Raw genomic sequence first — 17,658 nt, forward strand, 5'->3', positions numbered from 1 at the left:
GTAGAGCGAAGTTCATCTCCGTGTGTATGCAAGTTGGTTCTGATGTGGTTGATTGGATCTTTATTATTTTTGTAGCAATGCTTTTGCCACGCATTGGTCAGTTGTAATTAACTTCTGGGACCAAATCGTAAATTCAGCAATGGAAAGTTAGCCTGGAGGAAAAATACCACTTGCAGGGACAAAAACCGGACCAAACAAGCGATGCGACGAAGAACGTTCATCTCAAACTGCTATGAATCCAATCAAACCATTAAGAGCTCGTCTAAACGTTGCATGATGGTAGATACGCGAAGAAAAGCTTGTCTCAACATACCTCTCTGAAGACGATGGTGGACTCGAAACGTCAGTATCTTAGGAATGTACCATCCGGTGGGAAACCCGAGAAATATTAATGTTTTTTAACACATTTTCATAGTTTTCTTTAGAATTTTAGTAGTCTATTCAAGCCAAACAGTTTTCGAAGCATTACCAGCCTCCCAACTGTGTATCAGCTCCTCTAAATCGCTCGATTGTTGAGGCTTTCTAATTTATTTAGTTGTGCCATTCCTCCTGAGGCAATGTGATACAGGGGAGGGTTTTTGAGGCATGTTCAGGTACATTCCATGCGAGGGAACGCAGCGCTCCCCCTTCAATTCCTTCTTCCCTTGCCCCAGGCCACGGATGCGAGGTTGAGGGTTGACAGGTTGGGGTCGGTGGAAAAGGGGATTAAGACCCCGAGGCCAGTTGCCCCCACTCCTCTTGCCTTCCCTGCCTTGCGCAGACACTGCCGTCGCAACACTCCGTACACGAAGTCACGCCCCACGACGTTCCTCATTCCAACTTATTTGGCTTCTGCCTCACCGTCCTTTCTCGCCCCTTGTGGCTCTGTGAACTCCGAATCTTTGTGCTCCCTTCGCGTTGGACGTCAGAACTCAAACCTCTATACCTTGTTTGCGGTGTGTGTTCGCCCTCGCCTTCAAAACAGCAAGTAAAAATATCTTTGCTCTCGAGAGTTCACGGGGATGATATTTTTACTTCTATGGTGTGTCAGTGGTTCAAACTTGCCATCAAGTATAAAAAATTTAATTAACTCAGCTCCCGGGTCCACAGAGCTATGATTTCACCCTTGTTCTGTTAGGAAAATGGAAATGAAATTCTTCAGTATTAATTTTTATAATTACCTTCACCCAAAATTCCATGAAATAAAACAAAATCCAAATTGTATCTAAAAATGCTCTGTAAGTCATTGGCGGTTTTTTTCCTTAAAAATTCCAGTTTCCATAAATTATTCAGTTTTTAAGTACTATTTACTTTATCGGTACCCATCGTAATGATGGTCAGTTCTCTCACCGAATGTGTTTGTTAGTTGTGACTCCAACTTACTAGCAATTTTTTTTCTCTATTCTTAATTTAATCATTTGACAGTGTATAAATTTACTTGATACGCGTTTGTTACTGATTGGCCATATATAGGCATCACTTATCTCCACTGCGGTGTAGCTTGGTGGCTTAATTTGATCGTAGACAAAAAAGAGAGATCGGCTCTGCTAGGGTACTTCTGAAGATGTCTTGTTAGTGAAGTAGTTTAAAATCTGTTATAGTGGATCCTTGTTTTGTTATGGAGACGCTAAATAGCGTAGGCAATTGGGATTAAGTGGTGACTGAAGTGTCAGCTTTCCACCTTATGGGACTTGTCTCAAATCCTGGCGAAGGCGGAAAAATTCCAGAGATATCCCAACTGCCTGATATTTCAGTGCTTCGTGGAGGGAACCTCAAGTACATCCATTCATCGGATGGGACGTTATGCTGTTTTCCCTTTGGTGCTTTTCGTAAAGAGAAGACCAATGCCGACTTCTGGTTTCTGCTCATTCTACCTTCCCTACCTTTCCTTGCGGTGTAAACGACCTGAGATGTCGGTCGCCTCCCCCAGAATCCTATCCTCTTAAGTTGCCAGCCTAATTCAAGAAGGCCAACCGTATTGCATTGCCTTCGTAGTTTAGCACCTGAATGGTTTATATCACCAATGCCGTACACCGGCGCACAATTGGCGCACTAATTATCCGACACTTGTTCCTCCCGTAATTGGTATATTAACTCTTCACACTATACGGTATCACATATTTCAAGGGAACACTGGCGTCTTCTGTCGCCCTCAAGTATCGGCGCTTGAGTAAAAAACTAACTTACGAACGACACACGTCTCAGTGGCAATGTAACGGAAAAATTCGTTGCACGAAAACTTGGCTTTCTCACGCACTCGTTCAAAGTTCAGCCGTCTTGAGCAATGCACATGAGTGCAATGCTCGATGCGAACCGACTCTTAACCGGAATTTCTCTTCCCTCCTCGCATTGCCCCCTGGGTATTTTTCTTTCAGCACCCTCTCTCCTTACAAGTACCGCATGTATATCTCCCTTGCGACTCTGCCATAATCCTTCGTAGCTTTGTTGACGCTCATCCACCTTTCTGGACAAAAAAATAACGCTTTTATTTCTACTTCATGTGTCTCCCCTCACCAAGACCCCTTTGCTTTTAGTATGTATACATGCATGCAACATCCGCGTGTTTCCGTCGTCATTATCCTTACTTCAATTTTTTTTGCCCCGCCTTCGTACGCCATCATTGTATTTTTTCAGAGCTCCTCCATTTTTTTGTTTCTCCCATCTTCCTCCTTCGAGCACGTGAAAAAATACACAATGCCGTTGCGCCACGGTATGTTTTAGTGTCCGACCGTAGTACCTTTCAGCCGGAGCGACTCTTCGCGATCGCGTGTGTTTTGTTTGTTGGAATAGGTGGGAAAGAGCCCTCGGGGCGCTGCGCCTGGCCTCCCGATGCATCGGTGGGGTGCGGTGCGGTGGCACACTCCGCATCCGGAAGCCGTGGGGGGAGGGAAGAGGGGAAATTGTGTTTGAATCTTCGAACAGAGAGGTTAGGAGGGTTGCAGAAAGTCGTTGCAGATCCAGAGGGGATTATGTACGTGTCCCACCATACGATAATAGGATTATATAAATAAATATTAGAAAAACCATCTGACAGATTTGGAAGATTTAAATCGGGAATATAAATGTATTTCTTTTTATGAAATAAACCCGTCAGGATCGTCCAAAAATCACATTTCCTGTGTTTAAGAGTAATATTATTTAAGAAAATCCGTATACCACCGTTTTAAGCAGGGATATGCCGTTATCCTTTCCCCCCAGACCCCTTGGTGTTAGTGTTTGACAGTGCAAAAATCACAATTCCTGTTTTTTAAGAACTATATTATTTAAAAAATCTAATTGCTATCGTATTACGCAGAAATACATGGGTATTCTACTCCCCCAAACCCAAGGAGTAAGTGTTTAAACTCAACTCTTTCTGCGGGTTTGCTCGTGACAGAAAGGAAGAAAGAGAGGTAGGAGGTGGTTTGGTGGCTGCAGCCATCCAAATTGGATTAGAAAATGTTGATGCTTTTTCTCATAGATAATCATCTCGGTCAGCAAGTCTAAGCTTGTTGTAGCACCGCTATCCGCTCAAGTCTTTTCTCCTTTAAACTTATGACCAGTTTTGGTCTCCATTCATAATTTTTCGCGATGGGTCTCTATTTTGGACAGCGTTTATATTTACATCTAGGGTGAGCTTAAGTTTTTCTGAAGCAGCCTGCTAAGTGTCGTTTGAAAGTTTTCTCCGTAGACAAATGAAAAATCTAAGTCAGCCATTAGCTGGTATACGCACTCGGATAAATCGCTATGATTACGGATATCCCATTTGTATTTAATTCAATTTCATGCATTCTTCAAGAATATTTTTTTAGCATGATACTGCGTCATTTCTATCAATTTGTGACAGTAATATAACCTCCATCAACCTACGCAGACAAAGAGAATTTTTAAAAGATAAACTGCAAAATCATTTTAGGAAATGATTCAGATTTAGTTCAAGATGTCTTGATTTTCATTCATTATCGTGAGTCCATTTTTTTCCATATTTTTGTAGACTTGATTTAATGCCTATATTATTTTTGTTCCAACTCAATTCCTACTGGGAACTATTACCCGTGGCATCTTCTTCCCTGCATGCAACGCATATCGACGCAGACCGGCGCGAACGTAGCCTTTCACTCCCGTGTGCTACCTGTCCACGTGCGCACAAATAGACGATATGCGCCACCCCAGCTCCCGAAATCGTTCCCGGAGAGCCTGGGCGAACGCTACCCCGCAGATTCCCCGGGATTTATCCCACGTTCGGCCCTCGGAATCCGATTAAAATGGTTTTCACCTCCCCGACCGGCTCTTCATCACGCGCTTTTTTCATGCGCATATGCCTGTGTACATATCTTTCTATACATGTATGAGAGAGGATGTCTGTTTGTCTGACCGCAATACATTTCCATACGGCTGCTGGGATTGCAACCAAAATTAGTACGTATGAGCATCTCATGCTCCAAAAGCCCTTAATGCTTCCCTTTGTTGTGTACAACGCGTCCTTTACGTCTTATTCTCATTTCTGTTTGTTACGTCACGTCAAACAGCTTCTGTGGTTGGTCATCCTGTCAGGTAGGCACACATCTTGACACGGCCCAAGGGAAAATAGCCCAAAGAATTGTACACATAATTACTAATCCTCTTGGTGGTAAACTTTATGCTGGGATATGCGTTCGCGCTACGTTTTTAGTCTACGCCCGTACGGACTCACAAAGCGATTAATGTTGTGGATCGATTCGTAAGCGGGTCCCGTATGCGGTGTATGGAAATCATTTTTTCAATTGCTTGCTGTCACATATGTATACGATCATCATACTACCTTTACCTAAAAATCCTGCCATATGACAATGAATGCCAAGTCCCAATTTTCCCATTTCTCTGGGTACTATCCTTCCCGAGCAACGCCGGGTGACCTGCTAATGTGTGATAAAAAACGCGGGCAAGATATATACGTACCTAAGCGATGGCACGGAGTTGCCCGGAGAAGTAGCCCATAGCAGGAGAGATGCTCCACCTTTTTACTTAAAACTTTTCACATCCCGATGGCGTTGACGTCACTGAAGCTTCAATCTAGGATCGTAAGGAGAACATCCCTTGTTCCCTTCGTGCTTCGTGGTAGTATCTAGCGAAAAGAATTTGAAGCTGGACAGCGTCAGAAAAATGAAGAAATGGTTGGATGAACACGTGTCTAGTTGAGAAACTTTTCTTCTTGCTTTTTTTATTGCGCGTATTGCCATTAATGCTTCAACCGAATCTCTGAAGGTCAAATTATTCCCCTTGTCCTCTAAAGCGGAACCTTACAACGTGATTTGTTTTCCAGTCATGAATACCGAACTAGTATCTTGCAACTGCTTTTTTTTATAAATGCGTGGGTGTAGATGTTAACATCATACCTGGGTGATGGAGCAGGACATCTACCTGTAACCATCATCTGACCCTGTTCAGATAGTTCGGATGGAAGGTATAGGCGAAATTCCCTATTACGTATGGTAACTCCCCACGCCCACGCATGATGCAAACTCAAATTTTTTCCTTTTCATCAAACGACTAATGTAATGGCATTCTAAACTACGTTAGTTAAATACTGTAGCTTTAGATGTAAAAGTAACAATATTGGAAGAGCGCATAAAATATTCCTCGCATTGTTCACTTTTGCTTAACCTCCTCTTTCCATTTTCCTGAGGTAGGGTTGAGAGCTCTGCTTCCACTATCTATCACGTGAGCCTCCCTTCCCCTTATCCTCTGGCAGGTGGATATCGGTTGGTCCACGGAGAAATTATTTTTTCCCGTTCGTGGAAGGAGATAGAACTCCGAGTGAAGATGCACTAATAAAAAAGTCCTGCCTCCACACGCTCACCAACCCTATAAAAAGAAGAAGAATGGTGCCTGGTGGAAAAAATGCGGGGAACTTAGTTTCTGATTGGAGCTCCGAGGGTGCAGAATGTATCAGGTGATGGGGAGCAGCTCTTTTCTGCGAAATAATCCGGCCCGGTTTTTTTTCTCTCTTCCAAAGCGGCTGCAATTCCCTTCTCCCTTGCAAAGTAAATCGATGCTTGCGACTATGCCTTTTTTTGTCCCTTTACCCAGCAATGGCTACGCTATCTGTTACTTTCGTCATGCTCGCTAAGGCCTGCTAATTGTCTCAATGTTGCTTCCCTTGCCCATCTGTTACTTCTTCCGCTATTAAGTACACGGGTCGATTTATTTTTTTCAGCTCAGCTATGCTCACTGTCTCTCCGTTGTCTTTTGATGGGATATGCACGTAAGTTTTAAGTAATTTGTTAATGGTCTCAATATTGTTAAAGTAGAGTAAGTTTTAATTAAGCTTAATTTAAACATTGGGTTTAAAGGTCTCTGTAATAATGAACAAGAATCGGGAAATGAGAACGGCAAGATAAAAATTAGACCCCGTAATATGCCCTACTTATTACAGCTGTAGTTTTGGGGAAAATGGCCGCAGAAGCAAAAATACACTAGGACGATAATTACGTTCAAAAGGGTGGTATTTTCTATGAAAAAGAACATGGAAAAAAAACTTTTGTCACGTTCTTTATGATGGATTCAAAATGACTTGAATGTGGAGTATTTTTTTGCAAGGTTGTTGCAAAATCATGGCCAATTTTGAGAATGGGTGAGACCCGTATGAATGATTTTGAGGAGTCAGAGCGAAGTATAGTAAAAGAGATGAAATGGGCAGACAGAAAAACAAACGAGGTAGTGCTCAGCGTGTTGGGAAACTTATGACGGGAAGTAAGAATATTTCTGCTAGATATGAACGGAATACGTATTGTGATTGATAGAATTCGCATGAGCTAAGTAATATTGTAGTCGGTAGTAGAATAAGTTGCATTGAGCAGGCAGTCAAGGGGAATTAAGAGAACGATTTTTTTGATAGATTGAAGGGAATTATGAGGAGATATCAATACGAAATCGTGTGGGAAGATAATAATTGGCGTTCGTTAGTACAACTGTTCGATTTCCGTGAAACCAGTGCTCAATTTCTAAAATTTTAGCTCCCGATATTCATAGCCACACATTAAATCCATAAATGATTTTCAAATGTAAGCCGCCGCACCACCGAGAGCTTTTGATTTTTTAAAACTTGTATTGAAAGTTACTACGAGGAATATGTTTTACCAAATATAAACACGAAATGATATTGAAAATATTTATCATATTTATACAATACAAATCAGACCAAAGACAAATCGTACCAAATTCAGTTCAACCATTCACTTAAAAAAAGTCTCTGGGTTGAGACTAAAATTAAAACAGGAATTATGACCGTTTACAGACAACCACATCACACCAGATGTGATGTGTTGTTTGAGTTCACCCGTTGTCAGTGCCGGCGCAGCGCCAAATTATGGTAACCAATTTCAGGGGCGCAGCAAGGAATTAAGGCTGGGGGTATAGGTGCAACTAATACCGGGGTGTGTGAGGGTATGGAATACCCACCACGATAAGCAGTAGGTGCGAGATTAATAAATTGCGGAACTTTAAGATAAACGGTTCAAAATGGCGAGTTTTACGGGGGATATTTTATTAATCCTTACACTATTCTATTGGTAATATCAATCCAATTAATTAAAATGGATTCAATTTAAATATTTCTCTGAGCTCTGGGGGGGGGGGGGGGGGGGGGTTAACCCCCAAAACCCCCCCCCCCCCTCGCTGCACCACTGAGCAATTTTCCCTGAGAAGTGCCGATACGTCGTTCCGGCGCTTTTTGACCGCATTTAAGCTCTGTGTGAAACTTACCTCTACCGATAGAGGTAGGTTTCACGGAATTTATTTGGATGAGAATGGAAGAATTGAAGCCTTTTCTTTTCAGCTAGAGTGATTGAATTACTCGTGTCACTAACAATAAGTGCAACTAGGAAGAGATACTGCCCTCATGGATGGGAGCGGTGAGGATTAAATATTTCGATTCTCACTTATTACGTCAGCTGGAAATTCATCACTATTACCGAGAAAGGGAAAAATACCACACGTTTGAAATTTGCACTCATTTGCGTTTTCTTTCTTTAGTTCCGTCGAATCGCTTGGAATCCGCAGTGCCACAGTATCAGTCGACTGGGACTCCATGTTGGACATATTGCTGCCAGCAAAGAGCATTATAAATGGAGGAGTATTGACGAGCCTCCTCTCCACCCGCGGGCCAGCAATCGATGGGAGGAAGGTTTGATGTATCCTCCTTCGACGGGTGCCATCAGAGTGACTCAATATCCATTGCCATCAGTGAGGACGTTCGGAAAACCCCATACATATGTACGGTTTTATTCGATACCTTAGAACAGTAGGGAGGAGAGAAGGTTGTGAAGCACTTTACAGAAAATTCATCATAACATCTGCTGGAAAGTAGCAGTGGAGGGAGAGGTAAGGAAAATAAATCGAAAGCGAGTGATTCCTTGCGGACGATGGGTGAAAATTATTGCGGATTGTTAAAAAAAGATCATTTGTTTAAAGGCCACAAATAATATATATTTTAGAGAGATAGTTTGTTTGATGACTTATGATGGAAAGAAGGCCAAGTACGACCTCGCTTAGTGTAACTGTGGAGTTTAAATATACATTATCGTATGCATAATGTCCAAAAAGTTTTTGATTCTTCATCCAGCAATAATTCAATTGTTTCTAATCATTTTGAGAATTTATTCTGAGATTCTCTGTAAAGTGATGAGAAAGTGTTTCATTAAGAGAGGAAAACCATCTGAAAACTGAAACTTCTAAGTGTAATTTTCATTAATTTATAGTCCATATCGATGGCTAAGTTCTAACAACACGTATTTCAAAAATAGTAACTTTTAAGGAGATAAAATACGATCAATTTCTTTTACTTGTACACTGAAATTAAAACCCAAAAGTTCATAAAACTGAAAAAGATGCATTTATTTGCAAACAAAGATTTAGTTTTTGCTTGTATTTTATTTTTTAATGTTATTACACTTTGTTTAAAATACCTATATCAAACCGGCCGAATTTGAGATACTTTTCTGTTCACGTATGAAGTTATTGAGCATTTTTGTGCATCCTATTTATATTTATTTTGTTATTATTTGCATATGTTTTGATATTATAGGTATGTGCAGACACCCATTCCACTACATAACAAAACCGTGCTGTCCACGAATCGTGCCGATGAATATTTATTTATGGGATACATTTTTAATACACTCGATGCTGACATTCACTTATTGTTTACAGTATCACAATAGTTGGAGGGTGTACCAATAGCATTAGCAATTTATCCCAAATTCATTCTATCAACCTTGCGGTGAACGAGTGATTAACCCTAGGTTGCAAATAACGTTATGGCGTTGTTTTCTTTTTTGCCTATACTTTCAATTAATAGCATCTGCGGTTTGTCCTTATTTGGATTCCTCTCGGTGAAGCATCATTATTTATTCAAACTCTTGCTGAATTTTGTATGCAAGAATTCAGCAAAAAATGACGCCGCAGTCCCATGCAGCGAGCAGATTTTTCACCAACGTCATAGGCAATCTATAGGCCATGGGGTATGGAAAGTACTCACAAACTGTTTTTTTTTCTGAGCTCTTACAGTTATTTTTAACCCTTATTTGCGCTGGCTGGATGTAAACATGTATGGAAAAAATCCTTGCTATATTAAAGCTAGGAACATTTGTAATGCAAAATATTCATTTCTTTGGAAATACTTTCATCCATGAATTTAATATGAACCACAAAAGTTCTGGAAATCAACATCTTTAATAATAAATTATATTCTCGGATGTTGGTCGGTTCAGATCGTCAGAGAAGAGCAGAGTTATTGCAGAAAAAAGTGTTCTAGATAAAGATATCAAACATTATGATTTTTATTTGAAATGGGGGGAGGAAGGCCTAACGTTGGCTTAGTCAATCTCATATCTAGATTTTATTCACAAAGCTGTGATGAGGCTTCCTTAATCAAGTCTCATTCAAAGCTAACGTGACCTATGTGAGGGATTAATATTCTTCCTTTCCAAAGAATCTTTTTCGATAACCACTACGTTAGACGTCACCCTATCTCAGCGTTACTCTTGGTAATACTTCCCCTGCATGGCTCTAACTGTAATTTTGAATGTGAACACCGTTCTCTACTTGTGGATGTGCGAATTTTCCGAGGTTTTTCTTCGGCGCTTCGGAAAGGGGTGGCGGGGGAAACCTTGGCTAGGAGTGCAATTTGTGCCCCACTTTCAATTACGAGAAAATCCCCCCTTTGCGGCATGCAATTTCAATGGAGCCAACACAGTTTCACTCCGCGTTCAAAGTGTTTAATTTTTTATAACGGGCCGTGCGGCGGAATTTGAATAGCCGCAGGTAATGGATCTATTCATTCGGCGATCAATATTTGCACTTAAATCATGCTTCATATGAGGATTCCGTCGCTTGCAACCGTTTCTAGTTTTCCGTTTTTCGGAATGCAGGAGTAGCAAAAACAGTGGTTTTGGTCGGGTAGTGGTGATACGCATCGCTGCCCTTCTCGTAATTGCTTCCAAAATTAAAGCCATAAATCATAAGCAAGGGCTGCATTTCAGAGCGACCTGAAAATATCGTTGCTGCAAGCTAGAGCTTGCGCGCTTGTGTTGGCCGCCTAGGGCTTCTCCCCGAAAGACTATGATTACATGTTAAAAAAGAAGTATATTAGTTCCAAAAATGGGCGATGGAGATACGACGTGTCTCTTTTATGCTGAGCTCATGCGCCTTTTTAAATTCCTCGAGAAATTTGGCCCCTGTTATACGAATCAATGCTTCTTTCTTATCGGGTTTCTGGGTTTCGTACATTTTAGGGCCTTATGTTTTCACTCCCTTGAAGACTTGAGTACGATAATTTGCAAGTCAATGCATATTATGACAAATCCAATGATATACAAAAACTACTACGATAGAAATTGATGTATTTCAAATGAGCCAGTGTCATATTAGTATTATTGCTCATTTTTAATTCGTTAGGGAACCAGAATTGGTTTCTGTTACTCACCAACCGATTCTATATTCTATATTCTATTTCTAACAGCATATAGTAGTATAGTTTGTTATTATACGGGACGTTTCTTGGACGGTGTGGTGTGCATGTGGGAGTCCAAATGCATGCTGCATGCTGGTGATTGATCACCCCCTGCCAAACACCCTAGAGGTGGCTCGCAGGGTAATTTGTAGATGTAGATGTAGATGATAGTGTTTATCAAGCTCTCAACCTTGAAGTTGGCTCTCATAGGTGAGGTTAAATCTCGTTCTGTACTAATTTACAAGCGTTTGAAATGGTAGGAGACAAATTTTCCCTTTCCCTGGGCCGTCTCGTACTTCGAGGACTATTATTATTCCAGGCTTTCAAAAGCGTGAAAAGGAAGTAATGCGAAAAACCTGAAACCTCTTTGGACCTAGGACACCTCGAAAAGTAGCCAAACACTGTAGTCGCTAGTTTAACACGCTCAATTATGTGATGAAATCGTTAGAATGGACGTGTATAACACGTTGCTATCTTCTGGTTTTGAATGGATGGGGCACGATTTAAACACCCGTATTAGTATGCGTCATTCAATACACGAATGCTATGCGTGATGATAGGTTTGTAGGAGTCTATTACAAGAAAATTTAGATTGTCTGCCTGTCTAATAAAAATAAATCCTGAAGTTGCTGAGTGTGCTATGCAATGCCCATGAATGTTACGAAAGTATATTTTCTTAAGATATTAGCCATTGTTTTATTTTAAGTTATTTAATTAATTAGCATTTTATTTTTATCAACTTGAAGATTATTACGAACTTATTTTAGTTCAGAAAAGTAAAAAGATTCTTTCGGTTCCAGATGATGCAAGGCCCTTTAGGAAATAAAAATGATGCTACTTTAGGTTTCAACGGTGGTATTGGGATGACAGCTCATGCTATAGGGTTACGGTCCTCTACATATTAGCCTGAAGACGCCAGCAGAAGAACAAGCGAAACTGTTGCTCCATCCAACGCATAGGCGGCCGTAGCCCTAAACATTGAGGTTTCATCGAGAAAAAATGGTTTCGAAAATCAATTTCAATGATAGTAAAGTTTGCGTGACTAAAAGAATCATTTCTCGGAAATCGAGAGTTAGGGTTCGATAAATATGTTAAATATTTTTCTTCAGCTTTCAGCCAAACCTTATCCATGAATTAGAAGTCTTTTCTGGTTCATTTTTTTTATTATTTGTAGATAATATGGAATTATACTGCAATTAGTCATAGGCATCAAATTGGGATACATTTATCAGCTCTGACGATGTTTGAGTCATCGACTCAAAGACTCGTCGTTCACTTTCATGATACAGCAGTCGTTGCTGGGCACCGATACGTCTGCAAGACTACAACCAGGATCCCAAGGAAGGATTCTAAAAACTAAAGGTCGTCTTAAAAATATCCTCATCTTTCTTTACGATTTTCTTTTGAGCATTTATTACTGGAGAGTGAGTGTAGGGAAAAATATCGAATAAACCGCATGCTTACTACAGAGGTGATGAAAATAACCAATTTTGAAAAGGTATAATTAACGACCTTTGTATAAACAAGTCATATGATTCGCTTTAAAAAATACTTTCATTCTATATTTACATAACAAAAGCTATAAAAGTAATCACGTACCCGAAATATAATTATCATGAATTTTTATAAATCTGTTCCCAAATGGGAGCATTGAATTGTAAATCGGACACATCATGAGACCCGAGGGGGTAGTAAAAATTATCGTTGCAGAACAGATGAAAGGGAAGAACGTCCGAGATAGACCACGAATGAGATACATAGATCAGGCGATGATGGATGAAAAGCAGAAGAATTGTATAAGTGTTGAAAGATTAGCCGATATGAGAATTGAGTGAGAACAGCGCCGAACCAATCTAAGCATTGATGAGTGATGATGATGATTAATATAATGGAAAAGATTATTGCAAATGAAAGGATTGAAAAAGGTATTCTATACGCCAACCTACTTTATAAAAAGTTCATAATTAGTTTCATATGATTTTATAAGTCTTAGAAAGCGGTAACATATGCCGTTATTTGCTGTCCTGTTAACCAACGGAACCGCATGGACGTAAAAAATTTTTAACTGATAAAATATTTCTTGGATATTTTCCTGAATTTAATTCGTATTCAAACGGTTGTTAACATGAACCAATGAACTTTTTATTGATTCAAAATGCATGAATGTACCATTTTGTTAGTTATTCATCGTAAAACATTCCTGAAATTATGTACTCTGATGTCCCATTTTAAGCCCATTTCAGAAGTATTGCCTCATCATAACGAAATTAATTGGCTTTAAAAGAGTAATTAGGGTCCCTGAACAATGCACAATCACGTCCAATTTGCAAAACCTTCTTCCATGCGTTCTCATTCAAGGGTTTATTGGGTTCCATCATCTCGTCGTTTTCTGAGGAAGTGATTTATTTTCAACTTTAAATCGATTTTGTGTCATGCGTGAGAATGGGATGAGGGGAATTGAATATTCATCGGCTTTCAATAGCTTCCCCGCAGGGCCATCAGCGGTCCTATTACGCTAATCCTACGCAGAGCGCAGTTTTGGACGGGGAATAAGTCTGCCTGTCACGTTTTTAAGCCTCTCAAAACCTCCCTCGGTGTGTAGTAAGAAATCTGATATGGCAGGCCATTAAGTTAAGAGTACGAGGAAAAATATATTTTCGTCCCCTTAATGAAAATAGTCACTGAAATCTGGGCCATTAAGCCCCGGCGGGATGTGAGCTCTCCGCGAATTTTTCTCGATTCCTGGAACCAAGAATAATAGAAGTTGGTTATTTTTTCACCAGAGCGTTTTCTTGTTTCTCTTCTTCTATGTAATTCCTATTCCCAAGGGTTGCGACATGTGGCTGTTGAATTCCATCCGCAGTGCGTTTCATTTCGCCATTTTGTAATTTACTGTGCCGTTTTCTTCCTTTTCTCGGATTAATTTTCTGCGCACTCTAGTCTTAATTAATTTATTTAAATCCCTATTCTTAGATATGAAGTGACAGGTGGTGTACTCATAATTTCTTTTAATTTCGCAATTCTCCTTGAGCTGAAGTTTTTTCCTCTCTCGAAAGTTTTGTTCTGGTAGACTAGGAGTTAGTATCGTGTTAGATGTTCCTCATTTTATAATGAACGCGCTATTCTCGCTATACATACAGAGTTACTAATTCAAATAAATGTGAGTTAATTTCTCTTGCTCAGTTCTTCTGTGATAATACCTCCACGAGATAAATAACATGCTATTTTTGGCTCTTCTAATTTGCAGGTCGTTGTGGCCCAGGCAGTCCTTGTGAACACCTATGCTTCGAGCTGCATGACGGCACATTTGAGTGTGATTGCAGGACTGGATTCGTCCTCCGCCATGATGGTTACGGCTGCTTCGGTACGTAGTAACATTTTTTATCGCAATTTCTTCTTGTTGTCATTTGTGTACGACCCGGTGGTAACGTGAGACGGGAAACATTTTACTTGTGTGACCTCAATTAAAATTCATAGCGTCAGGGGGCAAAAAAAAGTTTTCGCAAGGCCCTCGCTAGTGGTTTAATTTAATTTCTTCGCCATATCCCTTGCTGTGTGAGCATGTTTATAAACAGTGTATGTTTCACTGTTTTAATTAAAGCGATGGGTAGGTTCTCCAAAATTTACGCCGTGGTAGTTTTTTTTGTGTGTGGCGGAAGGTGTTCCTTGGCGAGGGGTTCGAATTAATTCTGCAGGGGTTAATTTTGCTGGAATGTTTGCCAGGTGATTTAATCAAGCACGATCGATTAATTGGTTTCTCTAATGGCACGAGATGGGAAGATACGACCAGTAAGGGCAGCCTAAGTTATCAGTGAAGCCTTTATGGCTTTATGTCTTTCCGAGATGTTAATTATCTCTTTCCTTATAATTAATTACCGATGGAATCGAATAATGATTGGTTTTAATTTCGGAATTATTGGCTCTCACCGCTGTAAACCTTCCGGGTCCCTCCTTCGGGGTCAAGTTATTTGTGAAAAAAATTAGACCACCTTCAAAGCTTTGAGGGGTATCCTTATTTGAGTACATTTTTTTTAAATCTTTAACACATTTTATATACCAAAAGAGGATGAAATAGGAAGCTTGCCTAGTATCTCTCTTGCGCTTTATGGGTAAAACCGGAAAGCTGAAGGCTGTATCTTATGCAGAAAATTTATATACGGCGGCACGTACTCACGCAACTCTAACTACTCACGTACGGTGTAACTCACGCAAATTAATAAGGTTTTTGATGTCTAGGGTTTGTAACCACGGAGACACATCCGAAATCGGGTCTGATGAAGGAAAAAAAAACTTGGCAGAATTGTGTTGGACGAAAAACCTATCTCGAAATAACGTCCGCAATTTAAGGAGAGATGAGGAGATGAGAAATATTTGTCGGAGAATGTGCGTGGGCCCGGGTTTTTCCTCACGGTGCGGAGGTTAGTCTGTGGAGATTTGGCTCGGCCACGGATTAAGATGACTTAGTAAATAATTCGGGTCAGGGGGGGTGAGGTGGCGGAGGGACCCATTTTCGCAGCGGTGGTGGTGGTCTCACGAATGGCTCACGATGCGGACGGTCGAGCATCACATTTATGGCAGTCACGCGTTTTGCTAAATCATGTGGGAAGTTGTGGCACTCGCGCGCGGGGTTGGAAGGAAGGATAGAGGGTCGAGTCGGGACTTTAAAGGACTCTTAATGACTCAGTTGTGCGGTGGTTCTTCCCCCCCCCCCCCTCAGAAAAGGGACGAAATGGACCACTCCTCTCACTATATACCGCTGATCACCTGCCCATTACCCGCAAACGTTCCCCGCACAGTCCTGCCTCCATCCACCCAGTCCCCAGCTCCGCCGCCGCCCCCCCCCCCCCCAGGGCGGCCGTCCGTACTACATGTCCATCCCTCGCAACCTCCCGACCACCCTCAGGGTACCTCTCCGGTTGAACCCTACCTTCCGGCCTCCTCCACCATACATCTGCCTTAACATCTCCCTTCCCTCGAAACGCTAGGCACTACATCTTCTTTCCTCTCCCTTTCGCAACGGATCTAATCCCGCCCTATTCGCCCTTATCGCTTTCTCCTCTCTCTTATCTTCCCTCCTCTCACGCGCAATACTCTATCTCTCTTTCTCTCCCACCATTAGCCCTTTCTCTCCTCTCTCTTCCTTTACACACCTTTCCGCCGTTTTCCTCTCTAACACCCCAGTTAATGATTTTTACCGCCTCATTGCTTCCGTCGCCTTTTATCTTCCCTCACGGAAAGTATTTCTTCCCTATAGGTAGAAGCAATCGGTTTACATGAAAGTGATCTCACCATATGGATTACACGACGGTGATTTATGGTCAATTTAGTTCAGGATCAATTGGAACCCCAGAACAAATATATTTGAATTTGATTTAATGTGTGTATGTAAATAATAATGGTATAATGAAATTTTTATCCCCTTCTGATTTGCTATCAAGTTTAGTATTATGTATGAATAACCCTTTAATTCCATTATGAGAAAGTCCTCATCTTTATGGTTTTGCGAGGAATAATGATACTTACCAGAAGTTGCGTTAGATCATGCAATTTTATATGTATGACTGGGAAATATAAAATGATAGACAAAGATATTGTGCTTCACACTTAAATTTATTTCAGAACTTCTGTATACGTGTTCGATTGGCTAGCAAACATCATGAGGGACTACACACAGAATTTAAGCCGTGGAACGTACCTGACGATGATTGCAACCTAACCGAAAAACGTGCAGTAGAGCTGTGAAATAAATTTAAGCGGGTGGTAAGACATCTTTGTTTATCATTTGATATGATGTTCCACATCATCTCTAAAAAAATTGGCATGAAGTGATCATAATGTCGTGTGTAATATGGCTGCGATGATGGCAAAAGAAAAGTAATCTGAGAGATATTTAAATTGAGTGAGCGAATTTTACTTGGAAAAATGATAAACAAGATCAGTTTCGTTCTTAAAAAGTGTTATTTTGTATTCGGGTTAACGGTTTTTTTTAGCCTTTGCAATATAATTAAGTTAATTTGTCTTGAATTAAATTAGTATTATATGCACAAATGTTATAGATACATTTTGGAGATATCTCCTTATTCCATTATGTTCTTTATGTGCATGCCTGTTAACCCGTAGATAGTAAAATTTCTCCGATGTGGCATTGAAACATGGCAAAAATCCTGTCGAATGTGTATTGTTGCAACAGTAAACTTTCTTATTGATCTGAATTTCTTAAGTTCAGCTCGTAAAATAAGCATTGAGCGCGAGGGTTGTCGATGGATTGTCCCAGTGTGGAATGACGGTGGGTTTTCGGTGGCTACTTCTGCATCAGAATTCACCGAGATTTATTATAATCCATTATTTGTACTTATTTCTAGTTGAAATCATAGAACGAATATGTGTGAATGTGGTGTAGCTTCTAAATTATAATGATATAATTAGATTTTTATCTCCTTCAGATATGCTGTTAAGTTTTGTTTATTTATAATCTAAAAACCTTTTAATTCCGTTATGAGGAAGTTCCCATCAGATATCGTCTTTCAGGTTTGGCGAGGAGTCATATGAGTAGGAGCTGCATTAGCTTATGCAATATTATATGTACAACTGAGTCTTTAATGTTGAAAATGACCTTTTAATTGGAGCGAGTCATTAGTTTCATGCTTTTTTATCCTTTCGTAAAGCACCAAGTTTGGAGATCCATATCTTGTAGGGTTCCGTTTATTAAA

At 40.4% G+C, this 17,658-nt stretch overlaps 1 protein-coding gene across 1 annotated transcript in view; it reads left to right on the forward strand.

Annotated features, from left to right (window-relative positions):
- Positions 1 to 17,658, forward strand: part of LOC124157241 (pikachurin-like) — a 520,685-nt gene that overhangs the window by 215,533 nt on the left and 287,494 nt on the right. The window contains exon 2 of the mRNA XM_046531807.1: positions 14,196 to 14,312. Coding sequence (XP_046387763.1) covers positions 14,196 to 14,312 — 117 coding nt within the window. The remainder of the gene's footprint in view (positions 1 to 14,195; positions 14,313 to 17,658) is intronic.

Source organism: Ischnura elegans, chromosome 4 (genome assembly GCF_921293095.1).
Source record: "Ischnura elegans chromosome 4, ioIscEleg1.1, whole genome shotgun sequence".
NCBI classification, from domain to species: domain Eukaryota; kingdom Metazoa; phylum Arthropoda; class Insecta; order Odonata; family Coenagrionidae; genus Ischnura; species Ischnura elegans.